At 42.0% G+C, this 27,107-nt stretch overlaps 3 protein-coding genes across 8 annotated transcripts in view; 2 read left to right on the forward strand and 1 right to left on the reverse strand.

The window, feature by feature from the left end:
* Positions 1 to 976: 976 nt before the first annotated feature.
* On the reverse strand, positions 977 to 11,471 carry casp9 (caspase 9, apoptosis-related cysteine peptidase). Of its 3 annotated transcripts, none has more exons than XM_020089046.2 (11): positions 11,347 to 11,471; positions 5,754 to 5,886; positions 4,074 to 4,284; positions 3,389 to 3,472; positions 3,242 to 3,303; positions 2,959 to 3,135; positions 2,776 to 2,865; positions 2,106 to 2,253; positions 1,807 to 1,995; positions 1,599 to 1,708; positions 977 to 1,519 (listed from the first exon to the last, which is right to left on the reverse strand). In XM_020089046.2, exons 2-11 carry the CDS (start codon positions 5,883 to 5,885, stop codon positions 1,415 to 1,417), a joined length of 1,308 nt encoding a protein of 435 aa, XP_019944605.2. In that variant the 5' UTR covers position 5,886; positions 11,347 to 11,471; the 3' UTR covers positions 977 to 1,414. The 3 variants fall into 3 exon arrangements, with proteins under 3 accessions (XP_019944605.2, XP_019944606.2, XP_019944608.2); XM_020089047.2 differs by lacking the exon at positions 11,347 to 11,471 and adding an exon at positions 7,237 to 7,366; XM_020089049.2 differs by lacking the exon at positions 11,347 to 11,471 and adding an exon at positions 6,100 to 6,118.
* dnajc16 (DnaJ (Hsp40) homolog, subfamily C, member 16) lies at positions 7,356 to 16,610 on the forward strand. Of its 2 annotated transcripts, none has more exons than XM_020089042.2 (15): positions 7,356 to 7,493; positions 7,833 to 8,009; positions 8,093 to 8,159; positions 8,738 to 9,062; positions 9,154 to 9,338; positions 10,229 to 10,333; positions 10,446 to 10,604; positions 10,763 to 10,893; positions 11,368 to 11,551; positions 12,213 to 12,392; positions 12,501 to 12,577; positions 13,561 to 13,641; positions 13,810 to 13,896; positions 13,977 to 14,147; positions 15,084 to 16,610. In XM_020089042.2, exons 2-15 carry the CDS (start codon positions 7,843 to 7,845, stop codon positions 15,523 to 15,525), a joined length of 2,361 nt encoding a protein of 786 aa, XP_019944601.2. In that variant the 5' UTR covers positions 7,356 to 7,493; positions 7,833 to 7,842; the 3' UTR covers positions 15,526 to 16,610. The 2 variants fall into 2 exon arrangements, with proteins under 2 accessions (XP_019944601.2, XP_019944602.2); XM_020089043.2 differs by lacking the exon at positions 7,356 to 7,493 and adding an exon at positions 7,551 to 7,688.
* An 8,260-nt stretch (positions 16,611 to 24,870) lies between these two features.
* Positions 24,871 to 27,107, forward strand: part of mtcl2 (microtubule crosslinking factor 2) — an 83,669-nt gene continuing 81,432 nt past the window's right edge. For all 3 annotated transcript variants that reach the window (XM_020089521.2, XM_069526478.1, XM_069526480.1), the window contains exon 1: positions 24,871 to 26,275. In XM_020089521.2, coding sequence (XP_019945080.2) covers positions 25,274 to 26,275 — 1,002 coding nt within the window. In that variant the 5' untranslated portion in view covers positions 24,871 to 25,273. The remainder of the gene's footprint in view (positions 26,276 to 27,107) is intronic.

A 27,107-nucleotide genomic window follows, 5' to 3' on the forward strand; every position in this document is an offset into this window, starting at 1 on the left:
CTGCAGCAACATCTGTGAGAGTCTGATTTGAAACACATCTATAGTGCTTCTTTGTACTTGTAACTTTCCATCCCTTACCATCTGTTGCCTTATTCGGCCAATCCCCTGTCACCAATGTATACATTTAAAAACAGACTTTAATATGAGAGAATATGATGATACTGCTTTGTGTGTTTTTTATAAACTCAGGCCATAAGGAAGTCTTAAATCAGCGTTAAACATGTAACCTTTGGGATAAATGAGTCAATGAGAGCTTTTATGCACCAAGCTGCTGGAACACTCTACCTGAGAACCTGAGAGTAGAATGAACCATTGTGCCCATTCAGAATGACAACACCAGCAACGGACTGTTGTTTTAAAGGTCCGGTGTGTAGACTTTAGTGACATTAAGTGGTGAAGTTTCATGTTACAGCTGAATACCCCTCACCTCACCCTCCCCTTCCAAACACAAAAGAGAACCTGTGGTAGTCGTCAGTTGTCATAAAACTCAAAAGGTGTTTCGTTTGTCCAGTTTGGACGACTGTAAAAAACATAGCAGCCTCCGTAGAGAGGACCCGCTCCTGATGTAATTATAAAGTATCTGAATATAAATGGTTCATTCTAGGGTAAAGAAAACAGCAATTCATACAATTTAGACCATTACACAGTAATGAAACATCACTAGGATTATTTTATATTCATTTTCTGCCATTAGATCCCTTTGACCTTAATCTTACACACTGTCTCGTCTTACTCAGATTGTTTCCTACTTTTGTTTCTGTGCTCACTGTTTGTGTAAATGACCAGACTCAGACAAGAGGTATGCTGGTGAAAATGTCAGATGACTCATTCTGCCCCTGATCAGCTGTATGTGCTACATTATATGTATCTGTAGCTCAGTGTGCGTTGGATTATGGAAAATGCAGCTGTCGAAAAAAATATGTGTATAAATGAGCAACACAACAATCAAAGAATATCAAACACTTCCACAGCAGGGTCATTTTCAGCCTGTATTTTCAGAACATTACAAAAGAATTACAAAAGACACACAATCCAATTTGTTAACAAGATTCGTATAAAAGAGACAGAGCACAAACCGATCATCATGTTGAATGACTGCTCTTAACAAACTGACGGCTGTTATGTGTCAATACGTCACAGATGTAAAATAAAAACTTTTTCGTAGTACAGAAATATTTTCTTCCCAAGATCACACCTATGCCTGACAGTTTCATTTAGAAAAGTTGCCAATCAATAAAATCAAATACACACTAAGGCATTTCAGTAAAAGCACAATTTATCAAATTCATACATCTGACAACTCTGCTGAGACATAATCTAAAAACATTCCAGTCACGATTTATGACACTGAAATAGACGTTGAAGCTGAATCTGAGACTTATTAGAAGTGTGTCCAGCTGAAACTTTTCTTGGTCTATGTTTGGGTTTGAAAGTAGAGAAGTTTTCGGAGGAAGTTAAAGGAACCAGGCATTTGCTTGTAGAGCCCTTTTGCAGAGTTTTGAGAGACTTCGTGGTTCACCTGGAAATAAGCAACAGTTACCAATCAGTTGTGTTTATGTTGAGCTGTAGTTGATTTTGCAGAACCAAGAGGAGCTCACCATCATCAACATTGTAACCAGGTCATCAGTAGCAGCATTTTCCTCTAGAACACGGTCCATTGTCTCAACATACCACGATCCTGCCTCGGGGTCTCTCCAAGAAACGTAACCTTTGAATGTCACATGGTCAAAATGGCATTAGGGAGGACATACATAGAAAATAAAAAGTGTATCTGTATCTCTGACACAAATTGAGACAAAGACACACCAGGAAACGTTGAGTAGGACACCAGGATGTCACATGGTGTGGGCAGAGTGACTCTGGCATCTGGTTCATCAGACATGCTCAGGGAGTCGCTGCTGGACGACATTGGAATGGCGTCTGTCTGGTCATCTGCTCCACCGACGTGTGGCTCAAATTCGTCGGGGGACACCTCATAGCCCATGTCTTTTTCACCTCATAGACAAAAGCATTTTCAAAGAGCATGTTCATACTCTAATTATGACAATACATCTTACACATGACTTATGACTGATTCCTTCAACAGTTTATTGAGTGTTAGCTACCTCCTCCACACGCCTGGATGAAGAACAGTTTGGGTTTGCCTTGTAAAGAAGGGCAATGCTTGCCGTTGAGGTAGTTTGTGATATGTTGAACTGGGACATACTCTCCGTCCACACCATACACAGCACCAGGGAAGCGGTTGTGACTCACCTAGAAGTATAAGTATGAGCACACATCAGGTCCCAAACTTGGTGTGAATATTACTTTGGATGGTATCTCCAGATGATTCACTTTTGGAGCTGACTCGGGGTGTGGGGGACTACATCGCTGCAGTCGAATACTCTATTTGTGTGAACGTGTACATCGAAAGTGGTATCTACCGAGTTGAGGCTGAATCCTGCCTAACTGTGGAAGTCAATAAAATCATTATGGATGTTTTAACGGATACCGACAAGGGTAGGATTTCTCCCGGAACTGCTGCTGAGTTGGAGAGAGGGGGGAGAGTAAAGAGCACTGTCCTCCGTTTTCAATTCCATAGGAATTTAGTTACCAGCTCTGAATATAGGATGTCCAGCTTCACACAAGGATAACTTCCCACCTGGTCCCCCAACAAATCACATGCCGGCTGTTTCTAGAGTAATCTGAAGGTGATGCAACAACTTTTATCATAAATTGCTCTTTATTATAATCAACATAGATTACTCTGGTGGTAAAACACTACACAGGTCTTACCTCAGTCCCATGGGACAGCATGATAACCACACAGCAGTCAAAGCTTGAGTGGTCCTTTTTGGACAAAGTTGACAGCTCATGCTTGATTTGCTGAAATGTGAAGAGGACTGTTAGCGACACAAACACAACCCCAATGTTTCTCTTGTAGTTTCATACACAGAGGCACAGGAAAATAATTCTCACTCTTTGTTTCATGTTGGTCTTGACTTCCACAATGAAGTTGAGCTTCCTGAATCTTCTCTCCAGCTTGCCGCAGTCGACGTTGGAGCCTCTACGATTGGTCTGCCCGCTCTGAGGGCTGAACTCCACGTTGTTTATGATGAGGCAGTGTCCACATGGGCTGGCGTCCATTTTGTAGCTCTGGCATGGGTGTAAAATGTTTTAATTTCAATAAAGTTCTATCTCTATCTAACAGGAAAAGGGAAGTTTCTCCAGATTCAGTGGTTGTTTTTCTGTTGCTGCTTACCTGAATACTGTCCCGTCGTGTTCTGCCCAGTGGCCTTGGTCTTATACTCTCCCTTTCAGGTGCTGTGACATGAGCATTGACACGTGTTAAACATGAAGGAACTCAGATTGTTAACAATGTGTTATGTAAATACATATCAAATCTTACACGGACTGGGAGTGGTACTTGGTCGAGGTAAAGGATTGACAGGGACATCGTCTTTTCTCTGCTTATCAACATCCATTGGGGGGGCTTAACAAAGAAAACACGTATGAGCAACATGAGGGAATGCAAGTGTTACTGGAGTTACTGTAATCAGACAAGCTTAAAGCCACTCAAGGGGAAAAAATTAGTAGGAAGAACTTTTTTTCCTTTTGCATTACAAGAATAAAGTGTAAATGCCGAGAAAAAAGTCCAAAAGTCAAGAAAAGAGGAAGGTATTTTTTGTATTATGCAAAAGAAGTCGGAATGACAGAAATAAAATAGAAATGTCAAGAATAAAGTTGAAATGTTGAGAGTAAAGTAAACTCTTCTGGTCAATCAGTTCCAGTTAGAGGAGCGACTGACGGACATGTGACCTGTCACTGTTCCTCTTTCAAAGCGTGTGTGGTTTCTCCTTCTCATGGAACGTTTTCAACACTTTCTCACAAAGTCCCGATATTAATGACCACAATGACCACAATGACGCAGTCCTATGTGCTAATTATGGTAATTAGATATATTCTTAAAAGTAACTTATTTGACTTATTTACATTTTAAATTTATTGTAGGAGTACCAAATGGAAAATTAAATCTTCCTCCCTAATGCTCACTGTAGCCATGACATGAATACTGTGAGAGCAGGTTCACTTACTGATTGGGAGAGGTTGGATCACAGGACGGACAACCTCAGTGGGTGTAGCAGGTTGTACATGAACTGGTGGGACTCCATTCTGCAGGAGCTCTGACAGACTCTGCTGACCCGTCTCCTGAAGACACTGCAGGAATAATGGAAAGGCTTGACTCCCGCGGGTCTCTAAGTCCCGGACTAACTGCCTGGCCTGGTCACGTCTGGTCCCAGAGCTCTGGAAGAAGAACACTGTGTCAGTGGCAGCACTGTATTAAATTATCAAGTTTTGAGTTATCACCTATGCAATGTGGTGATAAAGTGGGAAATCAACCTTGGCAGGGGTATGTGCTCTTAATATCTCATAAATACATGTTTCTGACTTGTCTTCTTCCCCAGAGTCCTTGTGCTATATAGTCGTAGATCCAGGATCACGGCTTCAGCCACATCTTGGTGGCAGCTGATAGTGGATAATGATTATAACTAGATTGCTTAGATATACAGTATATCTTCTCACACAGAACTACTTCTAGTGGCAATACTGCTATCCTTACAAATGTCATTATTGCTCCCGCGATCTGTCAGACATTGTATTTTGTATAAATACTTTAAACCATGAATGTCGTAAATATTATTGTTTTGTTGATGTGCTGTGCTACTCCCAGAGAGTCCAGGGAGAGGGATCCCTCACTTGGGACTCTCTGAGGCTTCTACTTTTGTTCCTTGTTGCGACACATCATCAGTAGGGTAAAACTAACCTGTCTCACGACGGTCTAAACCCAGCTCACGTTCCCTATTAGTGGGTGAACAATCCAACGCTTGGTGAATTCTGCTTCACAATGATAGGAAGAGCCGACATCGAAGGATCAAAAAGCAGATTTTTTTCATTCTTGCTGAGGGTGAAGCGCAGAGGATGTCACACCTTGTTAAGCTCTATGAGGCAAACTATGATTTGTGAATATGGGCTTAACATGTAACAAAAACAGTCAGACAATATATCATGATAGTATGTAAAGAGTAAAATGCTGTTTAATTGTTTTACTTTCAATGACATATCGCAATATATTTTTTTCTGCTAGTTGCCATCAATGTCTTTGTGCATTTAGTTGTATTCTGTATACCTGTATTCTCTACACTCACTGAGCACTTTATTAGGAACACCTGCACACCCACTTATTCATGTCATTATCCAATCAGCCAAGCAATATGGCAGCAGAGCGATGCAGAAAGTCCTGCAGCGACTGTGACAGGATTGTTGGTGTCAGTCGGGCTGACCCGAGTATTTCTGAACCTGCTGAAAAACGCGTCCAGTGAGCAGCAGCTCCTCTGTGGACAGAAACACCTTGTTGTTTTCTTTCTACTTGGATCACTCTTAATGTAAAGGAACAACAGGATGGAGACGGATCACTTCCTGTGCCGGACTTCACTCTTCTCCACACAGGTCATCACCAACACACACTTCCCGCTTCTCCCTCTCGGGTGACTCGACTAACCAATAAGAATCCAGAAGGGCCTCAGACTAAGGTGAATGTGAAAGAGGTTCAGAGGTAGATTGAACACGTCATTCCTCCTGTTCTTATGAAATGTTCAAATGTGTCAATCAGTAAATAAACAACGTGTAAACATAAATATGAAAAGGACTTAACTGTAAACCTTTTAAACACGTTGGCGTAAATGAACATAAACACATATATTCATTTACACTACCTTAATCTCATCGATCATGTCTTGCGTGAAAACTCCTCTTTGAAGAAGGCCATCGTACAGCGTGGATGGGTCCAGCACACTCACCAGACTGACCCTGTTGCGCTGAAGGATCTTCTTGTGTTTTTCTTCCATCCTGAATCCGACGACAACAACAACAACAACACAGCACCTGAGTGAATGGAAACCGACCAGCTGCCACAGCCGATAGAGGGACTGCAGCGGAGTCAGTCAGTGTCTTAGAGTAAAGGCGTTCACCGAATTCTTTAGTCAAGTTAAATACACACACACATATATATATATATTTCATATGTATATATATATATGTGTGTGTGTGTTATTCGTGTACAAATGTTAGATGTTGTTTCTCTTCCTGTGCTCGGTTGCTTTCGCTACTTCCTTGTTTACATCATTGCTGCGTGTGATTGGTCCACTGACCGACTGTGCGATTCGCGTGTTGTTGGGAATAATCGGAAAAACAAATCCTCGACTGTATTTAATTATTATTAATTTGTTATTTGACCGATGTTTAATATAATTTGATTTCGAAATCAATTATGTTTATTTTGAATTGTAAAAATCTATTCATGGCTGATTGTTTCCATATTCTGTTTGTTTTGCACATTAAATAACTAAATAAATACCTAGTGAATGATTAAATATATAAACATGAACGTCATCTCAAGTTGGAACGACGAAAACATGAGTTGACAATGTCATCACTGATAAAACACTAGATATATTTTTACAATGAGGTTTAAACAGTAGCTCTTCTTAGTCTCTTGTCCCTTACAAACTGTTGCATCTGTCTATCTCTCCCAAGCAGCTAACCATATACTTTTTAGCCAATACAGATGTCCAGTATGATGAACGTGAATATTTTAAATGTATTTATACACGTATGAACACACTACAGAAATTAAAGTGGAAAAGGCAAAAACACAAAAAAACAGACAGAAGTATCTGTAACCTACACAATAAAAAAGAAAACAATCAACCTGCAAACAGACAATGTGCAAAAAAGTACTGAGGATAAAAGAGTGGCATGATATAAAAAGTATTGTAATGTAAAGTGACCATGATATAAATACTATGTTAGTATTAGTAAGTGTATCCATGATGATATAAATAATATTGTACATTGTAAGTGATCTAGACATTGTAAGTGGTAATAGAAATAGAAATAGAATAGGATGCTTAAAACACAGTTAAATACAAATATACACAAACCAGGATTGAGGAGCTGTTTGGTGATTTGATGGTTCTGCAGTAAGTGTTGTTGAGGACAGGTCTCAGTTTGGAGGGGAGAGTTAATATATTGTGGAGGGGGCTGGAGAATTAAATGAACACATCCAAATCATAACAGCGACCCTTCGAGGAGCACGTGAACGCACCAAAATTAAGGAGAGCAAAATAAAAAAGGGTGCGTTTGATTTTAGACACTACACCGAACTGCCACACGAGTAACCTGCACATATTTACTCACACTGAACCAAACGCGGCTCGACGATCGTCAAACCGAAAACACACGACTGAAGCCAGAAACACTGACTTTCCCCAGAATGAGTGAGGAGGCTGTGGCGCCTCCTCCTCCTCGCTCGAGCTCCGCAGCTGCAGCAGCAGGTTGTGGTGGTCGGGCGGAACGAACACACCCTGTCGTTGTCCACCGTCACATCAGCGTTATTAACAACCGGGGATCGAACCTTCACCAAATATGTGGCGAAGCAGCGGCTGATCGCTGAGGTGACTGTGAATACGAAGCTGTTGCATTGTTGAGACAACAACGGTGAAGCAAGGCAACTAGCCCCGATGGAGAAAAGGCAGAAAACGGCGGGGGCGTATTTACCCTCGGGGGATAATAATAATACTAATGCCTCAGTAACATGTCGTGATGTCTGCAGCTAGCTGGCTGGTATCACTTAGCCTGCCTAGCTTCTGGTTAGCATGCTACCCCTTAAAATCTCAGCATCTTCAGCTAGTCTCGTCTTCGTGATCTGGCATCATTTTGCTTGACAGACGGTGAACATGGTGGTTTCTGTGTCGTGTGTTTGTGACGGTGACACATCTTCTCACGTGTTACAGGTAATCTGTGATGCCGGGGTCAAAGATGTCTCTGCTGCTGGCTGTGCTGCTGCTCCTGTCAGTGCTGCTGCTGACAGGGGCCACCCCTGAGATGGACCCCTACAAAATCCTGGGAGTGACCCGCACTGCGAGCCAGGCTGAGATCAAGAAGGTTTACAAGCGTCTGGCTAAAGAATGGTAACTATATATATATTCACAGGAGGCTCACCTGTTCTCATTAAACCACTCTCAGAGTTTAATCTAAACGTCTCCCTCTCAAGGCATCCTGACAAGAACAAAAACCCAGGTGCTGAGGACATGTTCATCAAGATTACTAAATCTTATGAGGTTAGTCACAGTTTTAAAAAGCGATCTGTCGACTGTATGTGCATGTTTGCTATGATAAAAGATAGTAACACACAAGCTGTGCCTCAACGAGAGGGCTGCATCCTGCGGAGGCTGCATCTGAGAACAGACAGCGGTGCGGCGAGACAATCCCATTTCGAAGGCTCCTGCAAAAATGTGTTCTTCCATCCGGAGAAACGAAGGCTGCAACGGGTGGATCCTTCCGGCCCAACCTATCCAAGGAGTCATTGCACTTCAGTGCCGAACCATTTTTCAAAGAGGTACCAACCAGACAACCAACGCTTGAGTATCGTGCTTTGACTCAACTGAACAGAAGTTTTCTCTTCATGTCCTAGTTAAGCTCTGTCGCTTTGCAGCAGCAACAAGGACAGGACGAGCTAATGAAAGCCTCAGTAGACCAGACATCTCATTTTGGTTTGGCTCTCGCAGTCTACATCTATGGTCTTTGTGGGCCGAATAGACTGCATCCTTCTAAGAATGCAGCCCTTGAATTGAGACACAGCCACAGTTTGACTCCAGGATGTTGTTTCATATCCATGTTTTTTGTGCCCAACATTTAGATCTTATCCAGCGAAGAAAAACGGGCAAATTATGACCGTTACGGGCAGACCGATGACACCCAGCCATATGGCAGCGGTCGCTACAGCCATCGCCATGACAACTTTTACTTTGACGAGTCCTTCTTCAACTTCCCCTTCAACAGCAAGAACCACAGAGACTTTGCCGACAGCAAGTACACGCTGAACTTTAACCAGTACATCAACGACGTGGTACCCGACAGCTACAAGAGACCGTACCTGATAAAGATCACCTCTGACTGGTGCTTCAGCTGCATCCACATCGAGCCGGTGTGGAAAGAGGTGGTGCAGGAGATGGAGACTCTAGGTTTGCAATAAACATACAATGTGCAAAAATTACCCAGCAGCCCTGCGCTCTTTTGACATTGCGCTCGTTTGTCGATATGCTGTCTTTGCAGGTGTTGGAATCGGTGTGGTGGATGTTGGCTATGAAAGGCGGTTGGCCAATCACCTCGGTGCTCATCGCACCCCGTCAATACTCGGAGTCATCAATGGAAAAGTTACGTTTTTCCATTACGCTGTTGCAAAGGAGCATCTGAGGCAGTTTGTAGAGGACCTTCTTCCTCAGAGACTTGTTGAACGGGTAAAATAGTTTTTTTTTCTTCACTGAGGGTAAGATGAACGATCACTTTTCATTTTGTCAGTGTTGGTGTTTGATGTGACAAGACTGGTTGTATAAAATTGCCAATAGTCATTATTGCAGGCCTTCATTATCAGCCATGATAATGATAATCACTTTGCTATCTTTCTGCTTCACTCAGCATTACAAAGTTTATCAAAGTTTAATTCTTCTAACCTTTGCATATGATGACTGTTGCTCCATAGTCGTCGTATTTAAAACTGTCAAAGTGCACACTGATCAAAATGATCGTTACAGATGAACCATAGACTTTATATACAGATGGTTGACATGACTGCTCTCTAAAAGTGAAGCCAAATTGTCTCCATTGCCCCCTAGTGGCTGGCTGCAGTATAAATCGTAAACCTCTCTGCTATGTTAACCGATGGGACATGGACCAAACAAAAAAGTCAGAGTTGATGTCAAATACATTTTTCTCAAAGGTGATTTCTGTGCTTTCAGGAAGTTTGTATCTCACTGATGTATGACCGAGTGATAATTTTCAGTTAGTTTGGTTAGAATAAGTGATTTGATGCTATAACAACTGATTGACAGCTGAGATTGTCTTAGTGCATTGATTGGCAAGACCTGAATACTGCGACTCCATCCCCTGATTGCTCCTACGTAGACTCTGGCTATCTGGGATATTGTGGCTTAATTTCTGGGTACAGGGAGAAAGTGGAGATGCATCGTCCCTCTTTCTACACATTCTATGATTGTTATTAACATTTTCCACTATCTGCATATCACAGAATGGAGGAGACTGCTTTATTTGCAGTCTATACAGAGGGTTATATTCTCTTTGATATTACATATCAAAATTAATTAAACACGTTTCTTTTTTTATATTTCAGGTCACTGACAAGAACGACCTGCAGTTCTTGAACAGCTGGCACCAACTCAACAAGCCTCACGTGCTTCTGTTTGACCAAGTGCCTGCAGTTCCTTTACTATACAAAGTAGGCTCTTGTCTTGCAGTTTTCTTTTTTTTTTACGTGAAATGTACCTCAGGTGCCACTGACTTAGTTACTGCTTTACTGAAACCATCATGTTGGTAATTTATCTCCGCAGCTGACAGCTTTTGCTTATAAGGACTACTTGCAGTTTGGTTATGTGGACCAGGGCCTTTCAGAGACTGCCAATCTGCAGAAGCAGTTCAACATCAACACTTACGCTCCAACCATGCTGGTCTTCAAGGAGAGCACTGAGAAGCCTGCTGACATTATACAGGTAAATCACAGCAACATGTAGCCTGAAGAAGTAAAGTAGCTCCACCTTTCTTTTGCTTCGATCATTTAGTCATTTGTACTGTTAAATACTTTTACTTGTTTTCAACAAAATGCCACCTCACTCTGTTTTATGTGTATTTTGTATATTTCTCTCCGCAGGCCAAAGGAATGAAAAAGCAAATTATTGACGAGTTCATGTCCAACAACAAATTCCTCCTCGCGCCAAGGCTGGTCAATCAGAAGCTGTTCAATGAGCTCTGTCCTGTCAAACAGTTCCACAGACGCAGGAAGTAAGAGAACGTAACATTTATTCTTCAACGTCCTAAAGCCCTATCCTAAATCCTAAAAACCCCACTAACTTCTAGCTTTTGTCTTCAATGGGAATGGACTCAATCGGCTTGACACAAACATTCAGTCAGCTCAGGCTTTGATCGGCAGTGGTGGAAATGAGACACCCGGGTGAACATGCTAAATTGGCTCGACAGTCAGTGACAGAGCATTACACACTCTTCGGTTCATTCCTGACTTCGAACCTGATGCACTGGAGAAAAAAAACAGAAAGGCAAACTCCTCTACTGATCATATGAAAGAAGTCAGTCGCCACAATGGGTTTACCTGCATTTAAAATAGCTGCTTACACCTGCTAATTTTGGTGTAAAATTAATTAAACCAGAGTAATTTATTTTTTGTCGTAATTCCTACATGTCATTTTAGTGATTTCAAGCTATGCAGTTTGTCTTTACCTTTATCTGTCCTCTCCTCAGATACTGTGTCCTGCTGATCACACGTGATGAAGAGACCTTTACTTTCGGGAACCAGGCGTTCCTCTTATTTGCCTCGACCAACACTAAGGAAGTTGTGAGGTTTGCATACGTGTACCAGCAGCTACAACAGCCACTGTGTGAAATCCTAATGCAGAACAAGGACAGTGCACAGTCACCACCGCAGGTATACCCACACATGTAAAAACATCAGTTTCACTGTAAATCTATATTTGAAAGTTTAGAATATAAAAAGTATAATATTTAAAGCAACACCATGCAACTTTTAACCTTAAAATAGCTGCTCCAAAGTGAATTTGATGGTTCACTGATTTCGAATAGGGAGATTGGTGGTGCTTTCATTCCCACGACTCACCCTGAACATCTGTTCTTGCTCTATGTAACTTGATTAGTGGGGACGATCTGTGAGAACTGTGTCGCAACTTCACTTTCCAGAATCAAGCCCAGTAAGTCTAAGAGTATTGCCGAATTGCGGATCAGATAAAAAGACTTAGAACTGATTAAAAAACAGCGTTTAGCTCCCATATTAAGTGAGGAAATTCTAAATATCTGGAATTCTAAAAAGACTTTGGTGTATTAGTTACAACAGAATTAATCACCACGTGTGGCTGCAGAGGGCGCTGTTGCTCAGTAAGAGTTACATAGTGTTGCTTCAACATGCAGCAGAATAAAGCATTAGTGCTCAGCTTTGAGGGATGATTTGAAGGGTTATTCCTCACAGGGCAGGACACAGAACAGCTGTGAACCATTCACTGTTCATAGCGTGACTTTGAAATGTCATGTGTTGTATCTTAAAGGTTTGTTTGTGTGTGTTGGTGTGTGTGCAGGTGGTGATCCTGGAGAGGCGTAATGCTGCGGGGAAGGCCTACTTTAAGCCCGTGACCGCCTGGAACGGCAGTGAAGAAGATAAGAAGTGTCTTTTGGAAGAGCTTGAGCGACTTCAGAAGGACCCGTCCATCCTCATCCACGACGCCATACTGCCTGAGCTCAACAACGAGTTTGCCTCTGTACGTTCTCTTTGAGTCTGAACGATGCTTGACTGTGCAGCAAGCTCTGTTTGCCAAATATCAGCCTCCACCAGTGCCGTTACTAAATGTTATTCTCTCACTCTATAGATGTTTGTAATCCGATGGATCTACGCATCTTACGATTACCTGTCTGAGGTCATCGATGACATTCTGCATAACAACTGGTGGGTAGAAATCTTTTTAAGGTGGACATACACTGTGCCAGTAGAGACAGTTTTTGACCAAATGTCTGAGTTGCCTGACTTATTTTAGAGTCTGACTAAATTTCTGCTTGTCGTATGTCATTTTGTCAGGGTGGTGTGTGTGGCTTTGAACTTCCCGTGGCAAATAACGGGCTAACCATACTTTGCACAGTCCAGTCTCTAGTGTTTACTGACAACATATTTCACAATCCCTCCCTTGTGGTATTCTGTTGTATTTAAAGGTCCAGTGTATAAAATTTAGGTGGAAGGGAACTAATGGCAGACATTTAATGTAGAATAATCTTCATGATGTTTTCACTAGTTCATTTCATCTAAATTGTATGAATTGTAGTTTTCTTTACCCCAGAAAAGGCCCTTTATATTCAAATACTTAATATTTACATTGAGGGGGTCCTCTCTATGGAGGCCGCCATGTTTTTTGCATTAGGTCAGACTGGACAAACTAAACACCTTTTGAGTTTTTATGACAACTGAAGTTACCACAGGTTCTTTTTCATGATTGGACGGGGAGGGTGAGGTGAGGGGTGTTCAGCTGCAACATGCAATTTCAACACTAGATATCACACAATTCTACACACTGTAACTTTTATTTTGTTTGCTATTTTTATATTTTTGCTATTTATACTTGCACAAATACACCACAGCAAATTCCTTGTATGTGTAAACCTGCTGGGCAATAAAACCCGATTCTGAGTGATCAGATGCTCCTGACCCCCTGTCAAACAGTTCAATGAATTGCTGACATGTCAGCAATGACATTTCTAAAGTTGCACAGTGTATACTCATCTTCTACACAGAGTTTCATGAAGCTCAACAAGGCCAATATGATATTAAAAAATGTCCCATGGCACTACATCAGTATTTAAATGTTATGGAAGAACAGAAATAAATCCACATATATTATATAGATAAAAGTGTGCGTTGACATCTGTGATGACTTGCAGGCGTGAGATGATGCCTCTCCTGTCCCTCATCTTCTCTGCCTTGTTCATCTTGTTTGGAACTGTGGTCATCCAGGCCTTCAGGTTTGTTCATGCACCACACAAGTTTCACTGGACTTCCAGAACTGTAAGTACAGGAACATCATCTTCTCCTGGGATTCAAGACAAAGCAAGCAAATTATGCTATTAATTTTACCCTGCTACGCCCACGCATGCCCCTCAGGAAGAACTGTTTTGTGTGTGTATTTTCAGTGACTCCAGTGAAGATAAACAGACCAAACCGAAGGCAAAAGATGGAACAAAAGCAGAAAATGGGTCACCAGAGACTGCCACTTCAAGGCAAGAATACATTTAGGATTTTCACACTTTTATTTAGGTTGCAGGGTTTTTAAGTTTGTTATTTTTGCTGTTGATTTTAGTCGGCCCCCTAAGAAGAATTTTGTGGAGGTGACGGAGCTGACAGACATCACTTACATGAGCAACCTGGTGAAGCTGAGACCAGGACACATGAACATCGTGCTGGTGCTCACCGACGCCTCCAAGAATATCCTTCTCAGCAAGTTTGCCAAAGAGGTCTACTCCTTCACCGGGTGAGCTCAACTTTCTTTTCTGTGAACAGACTCGTGCAGGGCCCATTCTAAACATGCGTGTTTGGAATGGGAGGTTTGTTAGGCTTGTGGTTAATGCTGGTTGTAGCTTTTCTTTCTGAAATTGTAAACATGACCTGCAATAATTGAGCAAGTAAAGACTGGCTGATGAACTCTGTCCACAGAACCCTGATGCTGCACCCCCACTGCTGCACAAAGAGCTGTTCACCTGTTTATTCTAAGTTTAGTGAAGCTTGACTCACTATGAAGGAGACCGCACTAGAGTATCAGTGTCACTTGTACTGTACTACTCCAATTTTAGCTTCTTTTCATTGGCTTCCTGTAGATTTTAGAATAAATTAAAGATTGAATTGCTGACTTCTAAGGCCTGTTCTGGGATTGGAATTAGATAAATTGCATATCTTTTGACACCATATGTGCCCTTCTGTAACCTGAGGTCCTCAGTGAAAGCCCCAAGAGCCATTCCACAGTCCTGTTTGAGGACCAGGTGATCTGACCTTTTCTGTCAGCTCCCACTCTTTGGAACAAGCTTCCTGAGGAGATCTGTCTGTTTTAGTTTCTTTTATCTGTTTCTTATTGATTGCCTTTATTTTCTCATTTTTAACTTGTAAAGCATCTGTGTTTTCAAAAGTCCTGTAGAAATAAAGCTTATCATCATTGTTACTTACATTGATGATTGCCTGTTTATTCAGATTTTATTGATATTTGAGTTGCTCAAGTTCAACACTTTCTTGAGCCCTTAACAAAACATACGCACAATAAATACACGCCCAGTGTGAAGCTGATAAAAGGAATGATGCTGGAGATATGTGAGGCAGTCAGACAGATGTTTGATGTTAGTGGAATTATTAGATAGATTAATATTTTTTGTTCAACTGCAGATACTTTATCACATTCGTTCTCTCAACTCTCTCCTAGGAGCCTGACGCTGCATTTCTCCTTCCTCAATATTGACAAGCACAGCGAGTGGATGAACATGCTGTTGGAATACGCCCACAACGCCATGCAGATGGACGCGGATGAGGACGACGGTGGACACCACAAGATGGACTACACCGGCTATGTGCTGGCGCTCAACGGCCACAAAAAGTACCTTTGCCTGTTTAAACCAGTCTACACCGGTGAAGACCTCGACAGTAAGTCATCTGAGGATGAAGGCGGTGCTTCGAGATCGAGGTCCAGTTCCCGTGATGACCACCCGCCGCGCAAATCCAACAGATCCCGCAGCATATCCACCCTGCATATCCACCACAAACTGGACCGCCTGGGGTTGTGGATGGAGAGGCTCATGGAAGGCACTTTGCCACGCTACTATATCACAGCCTGGCCTGGACTGGACAAGATCACCCCCTGTAAATAGAGGGAGGGACGATGTGAAGCACTTGGTGTTTATTTACTGTCGCACAGAAAAGGTTCACCTTGTCTTCTGCTGAAGTAAGGCTTGATCGGCCTTTTTTGCACTTGAGATATTTATAGTTAAACAGGTCTTTGAAATTAGGTAAAATATTACAAACTTGGCTTTAGTGCAACTGCTGTGGGACAGGTCTATTCGCATACACCTCTGACACTCATCGCATGCTGTTCTCAACTACTGGTAGTCTTATTTTAATCAGACAAATACTGCTGCTGCAACAGCCTTGCGAACAGAAAACTAAATCACTGTGGCCACATGTCCTCTCCTGCCTACATGACCTTTGACTGCAGGAGGCAGGTTAAATACCTTAGTCTTGATTGATGAAAACTGTGAATAGAGATGCATGTCTCTAAAATGAAATATCTTTGCCTTTTTATACATATCTGCCCACGTTTTCCCCCTGAATGCTGATTTGCTCATGCAATATAGTGTCCTTCTGTAATGACAATGCCTTTTTATCAGGACCTCAAGGTTTTTCATGGAGAAGAAAGTAAACTGTAATTTGGTCACATGAAATCTGTCAGGCTGTGGTTTAAAATGTTCTTCTGTACAAAAAACAAGAATTATTTAGCAGTCTTATTTAGCCAGTAGCTATATGTAGCAAACATGATACAGACTATTATTTCATGTCTTGAATGTTTTCCAAATGTTCCTTTGATTGAGTGACACAGTATCATCACATCACCTTGAATTATGTAGACAAACACAAGAAGGTTACTGTTTGCTTGCTTGACTTATTCATTTGTTTTGTCCACGTTAAGTGTAAAAAGGTACTATAATTTTGTTGGTACAATGTTATATACATGTAATATACATTCTTCATGTTATATAGAGGACTAGACTATAAAGTTATTGTTTTACATGGATTTATAAAAACGAATCTTTTTTTTCTTGAAGATTTTCTTTTACAAATTAGTAAACAAAATATCCACCATTGTCAAGATGTATCAGTTGGTCTTCAGTAGTCTGTTAATCCTCTTGTTGGTTGTAATAAAATGCTTTATGTTTGTTAATTAAAGTTTAAAATTGTATGTTTTTTCTTTCTTACCAGCTCATTTAGCAACAGCCTGGTCATTCGGTATTTAATAAGTAAGAACGTGCTCTTTGTATCTGTCACAGAGAGGAGACGCAACCAACAAAACAGAAATGATTACTGTAACTCTTGTGCTAACAGAAGATGATAAATCAAGACAAATGTGTCTTCTGTTAAAATGTGAATTTCTTATCTATAATGTGATCAGTTTACTTGAATGAAGCCAAAATCTCCCAGATATTAGCGCTCCTCCACTTGTGATTGGTCGAGCGTGTGTATTGACGTCCCACCAATCACGAGTAGATGATTTTATAGCATCAAATAACTAATTCAAACCAAACTCACTGGCAACATGAACACTTGAATTAACATCAGTGTTATAAGAAGTGCCTAAATTGGAAGAACCCATCTTTGAGAAAAAAAATGTTTAATGTGCACTTTTATTTTTTAGTTTGGTCCATGTCCCATCTACCAACATGGAGGAGGTGGGAGTAATGGCCCGATACTGCAGAAAGTCTCCAGGTGGCGATCGAGACGTCTTGTTGTCTCTCTTTATGTACAGTCATTGTAGTTATTTCATTAAAGACTTATGTTTAATATTGACATCTATATTTGGGAGGACTGTAAAGTGTCCCACTAAATCGATAATGACTAGATATGTACCTATTTTTTACGTATTCTAATTGTGTTGTATTAATGGTCAAATAACCAACCCCCCCTCTGTCCCTGTGGTTTATCTTTAAATAACCAACATGTTGTGTGGTTCCTCATCTCTAAATAAATATGCTTGTAATACCTAAAACAAGTTTGTTAATATAGAGTTTCTGAGCTTCAAAACCTGATTGAGTAAAGTGTTGAAATAATCAGATCTCAAATTCTTTAACTGTTGCGTCAAATGGGAGAACATTCATGAATTCCTTTCTGTTCTGAGGAAGGACCCCTCATAGCTCCTGCTTTAATTGTGCCTCCCTATTGACTTGTATGACACCACAGCTCTCAACATCAAGCTTTACACATTTCACTTCTATAGTTAACTTCCTATTAGTTTTGGAAAATTGCTTGTCATCATAAAATCAGTTGTAATCAAGCCAGTGGTTTTATCATCACCATACAATACAAACAGCAAACTTTTCTTCCTCACCCGCCCTCGTTATTCTTTTCACCACTAGATGGAGCCAGAAGATAGATAGACTTTGTTCCCACATGTGGTCGAGTGACTGTGGTCCAGGGACTGACGGCAACCAAAAGTGAGGCCAAAGCGTCTCGATCGCCCACTGGTGGCTGGCTGCAGTAAAGGTCATAAATCCCACCTCCTCCATGTTAGTGGGTGTGACATGGATCAACCTTAAAAAGTCACACACACACGTTGAATAAATTTTGTCCTAAAAGATGTTTTCTGTCATTTTAAGTATGACATGTCCTCAAGCGTTGACTTTATTAGTTAATTGATGCTATAAAAATGAGGTAAAATGTTGACAGCTGAGACTCACTCGCAATTGGTCGAGTGTGTGTGTGTAACCCTAACCCACGGGTCCATCCCCTGATAGTCTACTGTGTTGTCGTTAAGAGACAATTTAATCTTCCTCACAGTACAATATGTTATTTCAGTTGTGATGAGATCTGCAAGTAAAACTGCTGAATACCAATTAATCATTATACTATTATTCTGTTTCACACACACACACATGCACACACGCACACACACACACACACTCACACACTCACAGACTGTTGAGGAAGCTTCAGGCGAGCTCCAGCAGTGTCAGCAGCAGGTCTGGGATTTGGTATCATTATATATAGGCCATCTACTTTAACCAGCAGGGAGAGTTTGGGAGAAAAACTTGTTATTCCAGATGAAGAAGGCCACATGAGACTCATTTTACTTCCAGGAGACAAATCAGTTGAGGATGACAACACTGATGCAGAACGCCCGGTTTCAATTCCTGAGAGAAAACCCACAGAGCTTCAGTCCCCTCCAACTGCATCGTGATAAAACATGATGAATAATATGCAGTGATAATGAATGCAGCAGAGATGAAGGGTTTTGTTTTGGATGCTACAAAAATGACTGTGCGAGGGATTTAAAGAGGAACCAAAGAAACACCTCAGGGAGATTTCTGTGTTTTGGGACATATTAAATTAGATTAGAAGATCAATTCTATTCTCGGGTCTGTGCACTTAAGATAAAGCTGTACCACAGGAAACTGTTGAACTTAATTTAATGTCAGGACTGCAAACTTTTTCCCAAAAAAGTTGAACTACCTTTAAGAAACAGAGGATTTCTCATGATGCTGAAACAAATAGTGTAAACAAAAAGTGAATAGGCTGGGAATGCTATGATGCCGTTGCCTGTTGTCTTATCACAGTATTCTATCATCTGCTTAGCATCCCCCGTTTCGACCAGAGGAGACATGTTTTGCGAATTTAATTTCATGACAGATGGTAGGAAATCTAATTTCAAGCCGAGGATGTTTCTACAAAAAGTGCAAAACACACTGCAACATTAAAGGAGAGCAGATATAAAGGAATGTCTCTGGCTCCATACAAGTGGCACTGCGGCTGCAGCTCGCCTTCACATTCACCAACGCACACCGCCGCCTTCCCAATTACTGGACTAAGGATAACTTGCAAGCACAGCATGTTTCTATTATTGTCTTCTTTCCTCTCAGCAAAGCAGACTGAAAACCATGCTCTCTATTATCCAGACTGGACAGCAATGAAAAGCACATCAGGGTGTTTTTTATTCACAGATAATTAGTCAAATATGCTCACTGTTAAGGAGAATATGCTGGTTGGTCCACTGGGTTTCCTCCCTCCAGTCCTCCATTGAGGCCTGGTGTGTGTCGTGGTGGGGGCTTCCTCACCTCATTTACACTCACATTCCTGATGAGAGCTTGGACAACTGATTGTTTCAATGACTGTCATCAATGAAGAACTTCACCACAATTAAGAAATCAGTCCTGAAAGCTCTCATACAGGTCAGCATGGATAGATTAATTACATATTTCTGTGACAAAAACCCCAACACATTTTCTTTAGCATATTGTTTGTTTGTGCTATATATCAAATCCATGATACAGTCTGGGGGTCTCCCAGTCCCTCTATATGCTTATTGGAATATTATTATGTATTCTGCACATGTAAGCATCATACACTGTGTACAAAGATGAACAACACATCTTTGTTTCCTCCCACTATCCAGAAACAAAGCCAACATATCCTGTACACTGTACAATGCTAACAACTCGTGCCGATGAGCCAGAGTCTGTGTAGTCGTGATCAGCAGATGGAGCCACGGTATCATGGTCCCACCAATACACATGACCAACTTATCACAAGTCAGTCTTAGCTGTCAATCACCACATTTATAGAATCAAAAATCTAATCGAAACCAAACTGACTTTTTAGTTCGGCCCATATCCCATCTGCTTACATGGAGGAGGGCGAGGTTTATGCATTTTGTTTCGCAATTTTCTGTCGCAGCCCATCTGAGCCTCAAAGCAAACTGGGCCTGACCCGAACCCGATGATTTCCCCTAATACAGGCTTGTGAAGTGTAAGATATCGAGTAGATATCCCAGCCGACCTGACCAAACCCAACTCAAACCTAAATATCATTTCAATTTGTTTTATTCCACAAGGGTTTTTATGAGGCCACTTGGTGCACAGCTTTGTGAGGGCCAACATTGTTGGTGCTGTTGGTGAAGCACTTGCCACAATGGATGGCCTGTTCATTAATGATTCAAGGATCCATTGTACTACGATAAATTGTAGTAGGACATGAATAGGATCCTTGTTAAGTGTGTAATTGAAGATTCCAATGTGCTGCAACAGCAACAAAAATGGTCTGGCTGCTGGAATACTTCTGCATAAATGGGCCTTTTCCTCATCAGATATTTACATTTGCCACAGTGGAAAAAACAAAGACGCAAATAATGACATTATTAATGGCTGAGTTCCATTTAGCTGTTTAAGTTTGAGGGGGTTGGTGTGGTGATTGCTCAATCATCGTCACAGTCATGGCTCAATGTGACACATGAATGGAACAGAGGCATCATAGTTAAAATCCTGTACTTTTCTTATTATAGCAAATCAAACTGTCTGCTGTGTTATTTCAGAGGCGGGTATGGAGAGGTGGTCACCGAGGTCCCGGTGTTGTCATTCTCAGGGTTACTGTCGGCAGCAGTCAGGTTTATAATTTGTCAGTTTGATTCTGTCACAGTTCAGCCGAGCTGCTTGTATGGTTGCCGCACAAAGCCTCTTATTCTTTTTTTATTGTCAAAAAGAAACCAGATGTATAGAATACGTCACATCCCCTGCACAAAAGGATTTTCCACATAAAACAGCTTTGAGGCTCTTGAATTTAAAACAACACATGTAAAAACCTCACCCAGCTTGTTATTAGTTAAATTATATTAGTGGTGATAACAGAACGATTTGAGTTGTGGAGTATACCTAATATGTGGCTTGGATGAAACACACTGTGAGCATTGACATGAATGAAGATGTACTGTCTACTGGATGTAATTCTGTGGCTGCCCCTGCAGGATCATTGGCCATGAATGATTTAAAGACTCCATGCTTTTAAATGCATGGTCCCTCCTGCACATGGGGAGTATCTCTCTATAAGTGTAGGGTCACTGCTGGATGATTTTATAAAATTTTCCAAAGAAGTGAGCAAAGGTCAAGGGAATGGGATTTTTTGGGATAATACATAATATATTTCTGTTTGAACAGTTTAGAGTGAAATACCAACCAGGGACATGGGTTTTATTTTAGGGAATTTATTATTCTGATTAAATCATTCACTTTGAAAAAATGTTATTTATTTTGAGTGGCTCTAGTGTGTTTAAAATTACCTTTCAGGACAATAAAACACTTTCTAGTAAAAAGCTTGAAATAAACAGTGAAACCTTGCAGTGTTACATGGCGGCTGGTCAAGAGCGGAAGTGCACAAAATATCTTATTTTCTAATTGTTACCTATTATTGATACAACAGTCCTGTTATTAGAGCAAGTGTAATTATGGCAATCCCTCTGTGACATTAGAAATGTGCAGATCCCTGAATGATAAAATCTTTTCTAACTGCTCTAATTCTGTGTTTGCTGTTCTAGAGTTTCTGCTCATAAATCATTCACAGAGTGTGATTCTGCCACCACGGAGTGAATCGACATCTTGCATTGACCGTGTGAGAAGACTTTAATCCGACGATGGTCACAGTTTTACAAACAGCCATGAAAAGGTCAGGATCTGACAATAGAAATGCTGCAGCATTAACGTTGGAACTTATAAAGGAACATTGTCGAGCGTAAGCGAGGGCGCATGCTGTTGAGGAAACTTGAATATGGTTATTATTAGAGATGAGTTACGTGGGAGTATAGGGAATGAGGACCCACTCTACGTTTTAGCTTTAATAATGAAACAAATCATCTGTTAATGGAGATGACATAACCTTCCTGTCACATATAGAAAATGCAGCAGAAACACATTTTACTAGTGTACATGCTCTGTAATGACCAAGACATTTTCAGCTGAAGGGAATGAAATTACAGAACATTCTGTGACAGTATATGATCAGGAATTAATTTCCATATTTAAAGTCTTGACAGCTGCTGAATGCATTGCCTTTAAATTGCATACAGACATTCACTGTGCCCAGATGATAAAGCTACTGACTTCATTGACCCCCTGACTTTCCCTCTAGTGCCGTCGTGAGGTCAAAATCTGCAGTTTTAGAGAATATCTTGTCTCTTGGCATTCATGCCCACATGTGGTTCAGTTGAAGTCTCTTTTGTGATCCATTAATTTCTCATCCAGCGCCACCATCTAGTCTGAATTTCAATTTGTCCAGTACTTACATTTATCGTTAAGTATCAGCTTCAGCCAAGAGGCAACCGGCCGGGATGTCATCCATTGCTTTGTGAGCTGGTGTGTTAAAGCCTTGAGTTTCACATTTTATCCAGCGCCATCTTTGTTTTTCGTTGTTTTAAACAGAAGTACCCAAATTTGGAAGAGCTTAAAGGATAGTTCACTGAAAAAATGAAAATGCACTCATCATCTACTCACCACTATGCCGATGGAGGGGTGGGTGAAGTGTTTGAGTCCACAAAACACAAACTCTATAAAATTAGAATTTGTTCATTCTCGCTTAACCAGCATGCAACTCAACATTACTGCACAAATGGTGCACACAAAGTCTTTTTTGAAATTAGACCTATGCATCAGACAATAGATATCTGTGGACAAAAGCTTCAGCCTGCTCTTGCATTTGTAAAAGATCATTCAAGGATATTAAAAGCTACTTATGATTTAATGATAACCCGTTAACTCTTTGTCTGGATGAAAGGTGGCAGAGTAATAGCACGATGAAGAGGCTGTAACGAATGAATGTAAGAGTGTAGAAGACAAAAGACAACAGGAGATTTCAAAGATGACATAAGATACAGAGCTTCAATTACAGATTTTGGATTATGAAGGGATGAAAATGACATGTCTCAGTATCGCATACAATGACATCACCATTTTATATACATCCAGAATAACTTAGTGGCTGCGGCTAATTGTGACTTTTGTGTTTGAGAACAGCAGAACACGCGTTTATTATAACAAGGAATCAAATGGTTTGACTGTGTCGAATGTATTAACCTGCTGTCTGAGGAATCAGGGGTTTTCTTCTCTTTTTAGCTGATATCTGATCACGCTCTGTGTGTGACAGAGACATAGATGAAACATGAGACCCACTGCCCAGTTACCATGTGCAGATGAAGGTGAATTAATCATGACAGGATAGAATGGCTTTGTTTTTGTCTGCATACAGATGTTCTGGATACAAATTCAGAAAACAAGTTGGATATTAGATTCTGATGAAATACTGTTTCATTGTGAATTATAACAATTAGACATTATTTTATTCACTTAGTTATTTGTGTGGGGCATTTACATTTTTTTGGTCCGTTCGAATTCTGCACTCCATCATTTAGTGGTACCCGGCTTATTTTAATTTAATTTCAAAGTGCTTCAGACAAAGTAAATATGTTTCCAGATGTTTTTTTTCTTTATAGAGAACTTCATTCCTTCCTACAAGTGTCCCGATGGAGTGTTTCACAGCAAAGACAGAAAAGACTCAACTGTTGTGTTAAATCAGGGAAAATGTGCCAAATTTGCCAGAGAAATTTGCCAAATCAAATTAAATATTCACTTTTGCTATATGGATGATCGCTCTGGAAATGTAATAATATGTTTTTGTTTTTTTGCTTGGGTTACTTGTAATTGTTGTTTGTACTGATTACCAATCTCATATATAGAGTATAAGCCTGCGATTTCTTTAATAACTCTGGACTGGCAACCAATGCCATTAGATTTTCGGGATTCTCTTCCATCCATGTACAACGTACGTCCATCCTTTGTCCTGATGAAAATGATAAGATCACTTTGAGATAATTGATTCAAGTTTGGTACAAACATTTTGTTTGACACAAGGATGAACTGATTGGATTTTGGTGGTCAAAGGTTACGGTCACTGTTAGCTAACAAAACAAGTCTTTGCTCTTGTGAACACAACATCTCAGGATCACCTTAAGGGCATTTCTTCAAATTTGGTTCAAGCGTTCAGTTGGACTCAAAGACGGACTGATTGGATTTTGGTGGTCAAAGGTCAAGGTCATGTTGACCTCAAGTATCTGGGGATTTTATGTCTGTAGACTGAAACTACACTGGTTTGTCAAGGCATATAACTGGATTTCACATACATGAAGTTGTACTGAACACAATGTCAAGGAAGAAATGGAAACGAAACCTTTAAAAGAAAAGAAAAAAAGGTTGTAAACTTGTAGAAAAGCCCTGCTGAGGACTTTGGTGGTAGATTAGAAGAACTAGAGATGCTGTGATGCCTACAGATGCTGTAAATGTCTATCTATACAAATAAACATAAATAATACATGCTGACAGGGTGCAGAGGGATCCATTAGCACAACCAGTAAACATAGTAATGTGGGGGGGGGGCTGTATGGTGTGGTACTGACAGCCTCACACTGTTGCTTTTCATACCCTGAACTACATAAAATACATAGTGTTTAATTTAATCATTTAACATGAAGCCACTGTGTATGTTGCTCCTTTAACATCCTTACATCTTATTTGATTTGCCTGCTCCTCGTGTTTTTCTTATTGTCGTGCAGTGGTGGCGATAGAGAGCTGCAGAAACGACTCTCTCTCTCTCTCTCTGCTCCAGAGCTGCATCCCGTTATCTGGGCGGAGAGAGAGAGAGAGAGAGAGAGAGACAGCGAGACAACCCTTACCCCCACTCTCCCTCTGTCCTCAGTCTCAGCTCCATGAGCAGGAACCGGCCGGTGAACGTCCCCGAGACAGTGAAGCGCGGAGAGGAGGACACCTCGGAACAAAGCGGGATTATTAACACATCTACCAGAGTCACACGCTGGACAACAGGACAACACGTTGTGGTTTTACTGGACTCCTGCTGCTTCCTGGTCCTGTTGCGCTCCGGGGGCTCAGGCTGTGGCTGCAGAAGAGGATCTCCTCCCTTTGTGTTGCTCTGCGGTTGTTTACTCACACTCCTCCGCTCCACAACTTCTGCCTCCCCTCTTCTCCCCCTGAAGCAGGAGGTTTCATTTCTGCTTTTCTTGTTTCGGCCTAACCGGAATGAATGACAAAAACAAAGGAGGTTGATGTCCATAACACCCCGACTCACCTCTTCTTCGCCTCGCCCAAGGAACGGAGACTCCATCTCCGGCAGAAGATGGAAAGCGGAGGCGGGACGGAGGGCTGCGACAGCGGGCACACGCCACACGCGGTGCCGGGGGAGCAGAATCCCCGGGAGGAGACCACGGAGCTCCCTGCCGTGCCGTCCGCTCAGCCTTCCGGTGGTAAGAAGAAGAAGATAAACCGGGCTCCGTCGCCGGCCAGACCGAAGGATGTACCCGGGTGGTCGCTCACGAAGATCCGCGGCGGGATTGGGGCACCTACCCTGAGCGTTAAGCCCGGAGCCATCCACCTGGGGAGCCGCATTTCCAGGCGCAGCCCCGTGGGGAGTCTCGCAGGGAAGGACGGCAGAGCGGAGAAGAGTGGTGGCGGCAAAACGCCCGGAAAATCCTCCTTCTCCGCCGCCGCGTTGTCCAAGAGCTCGGCGTCCAAGGCGACCAAAAGCACCGGGGGGCGGAGGAAGGTGTCGGACGCCAGCATAGGATCCGACGATTTATCCAAGGACTCCGGCTGCGCCCCGGGGAAGCTCTCCCCGACCGACAGCAGCTCCGAGCTCTCGGACTGCGCCTCCGAGGAAAACAAGCTCTCCGCGGACGCAGTGAGCAGCGACGCCGAGTCGAGGAGCAGCCGGGGCGGCGGGCCGGACGGAGACAGGCCGCTACGGAATGGCGCGTTGTCGGATAGAGTTGGACAGCATGCCGCCGCCAATAAGACCACCTGCTCAGCGGGGGAGAGGGACGACAAGGACCGGCTCACCCTTGGCGTGGAGACCGGGGAAGGGAGCATATCCCCCGGCGAGGAGCGCTCGGTCACCTCGTTTGACAGCAGGGTGCCAGCGAGCACGTCCCTGGCTTTCTCTGACCTGACAGAGGAGTTCATGGACGGCATGCAGGAGGAGTTTGTGAGGGAGATAGAGGAGCTGAGGTCGGAGAACGATTACCTCAAAGTAAGTCAAGTGTCAACCAAGGATTCCATGCAAGTGGTTTTCCAGTGTTTCCCAAAGCATTAGATATGCATTGTTTTCTATGGGGTCAGGTGTCACTATCTTGGTGCTGCGCTTTGTGATCCAGTTATTTGTATGTACTACTTCACTCTGTCTTATCTCCCATGTGTAGAGAATCCTTTGGATCCCATCCAATACTACTCACTACAAGGAAAATATTATGAATAGTGAGTCTGCAGCCCCAGCAGCACAAAGATGCAGCCCTGCAGCCACAGACAGGCCACGCTTTATGGCTGTCAGCAGACACACTGTAAACAGTTTATATCGTGGATGGAGCAGCTCTGGACAGACAGTGGCTCTCCAACATGATTGGCCCTGTTCTTGTTTTCCACCTGCTCACATGATGGAGCAGAGGATGTGACCTCACTCAGCAGCCTGAGGGGTGGTCAGTCTGGAGAATGCAGTGAAATGTGTCTCATTCTGCCATGCTGCTAATTCACCATGCTGCCTGCAGTGTCATGTGATTGTCTGGATGAGTACAATACTCAGTAAAACATGGATTCTGAACTTTCGATCCCTGTTTATTTGTTAACAGTAACTGAAGGTATGGTCTGTCAGCAGACTTTGATACTAAAGGCATTTTTTTCTCAGCGTCCTCATGTCTGTAGGTGGTGACATGTAATATACGTGAGTCCACCACTCGAGCAGATCCATTCTGCCTTGAGAGTGATTGATTAGAAGGGTGATCAATAACATTAGCATGTACCTAAGCACTAACTGGCAGTGACCAGACAAGCCAATAATTGTCAGAGATTGATTGGGGAAGCTGATTTAT

This window comes from Paralichthys olivaceus, chromosome 6 (genome assembly GCF_024713975.1).
Source record: "Paralichthys olivaceus isolate ysfri-2021 chromosome 6, ASM2471397v2, whole genome shotgun sequence".
NCBI classification, from domain to species: Eukaryota; Metazoa; Chordata; class Actinopteri; order Pleuronectiformes; family Paralichthyidae; genus Paralichthys; species Paralichthys olivaceus.

Excerpts from the sequence above, each read along its gene's own strand:
- dnajc16 (XM_020089042.2), top strand. The coding sequence starts at position 7,843 with ATGCCGGGGTCAAAGATGTCTCTGCTGCTGGCTGTGCTGCTGCTCCTG. Across the intron at positions 8,160-8,737 it reads AGATTACTAAATCTTATGAG|ATCTTATCCAGCGAAGAAAA; the intron begins GTTAGTCACAGT and ends CCCAACATTTAG. Across the intron at positions 10,334-10,445 it reads CAGTTCCTTTACTATACAAA|CTGACAGCTTTTGCTTATAA; the intron begins GTAGGCTCTTGT and ends TTATCTCCGCAG.
- casp9 (XM_020089046.2), bottom strand. The coding sequence starts at position 5,885 with ATGGAAGAAAAACACAAGAAGATCCTTCAGCGCAACAGGGTCAGTCTG. Across the intron at positions 2,254-2,775 it reads TGCTGTCCCATGGGACTGAG|GTGAGTCACAACCGCTTCCC; the intron begins GTAAGACCTGTG and ends TTATACTTCTAG. Across the intron at positions 1,520-1,598 it reads TGGTTACAATGTTGATGATG|GTGAACCACGAAGTCTCTCA; the intron begins GTGAGCTCCTCT and ends GCTTATTTCCAG.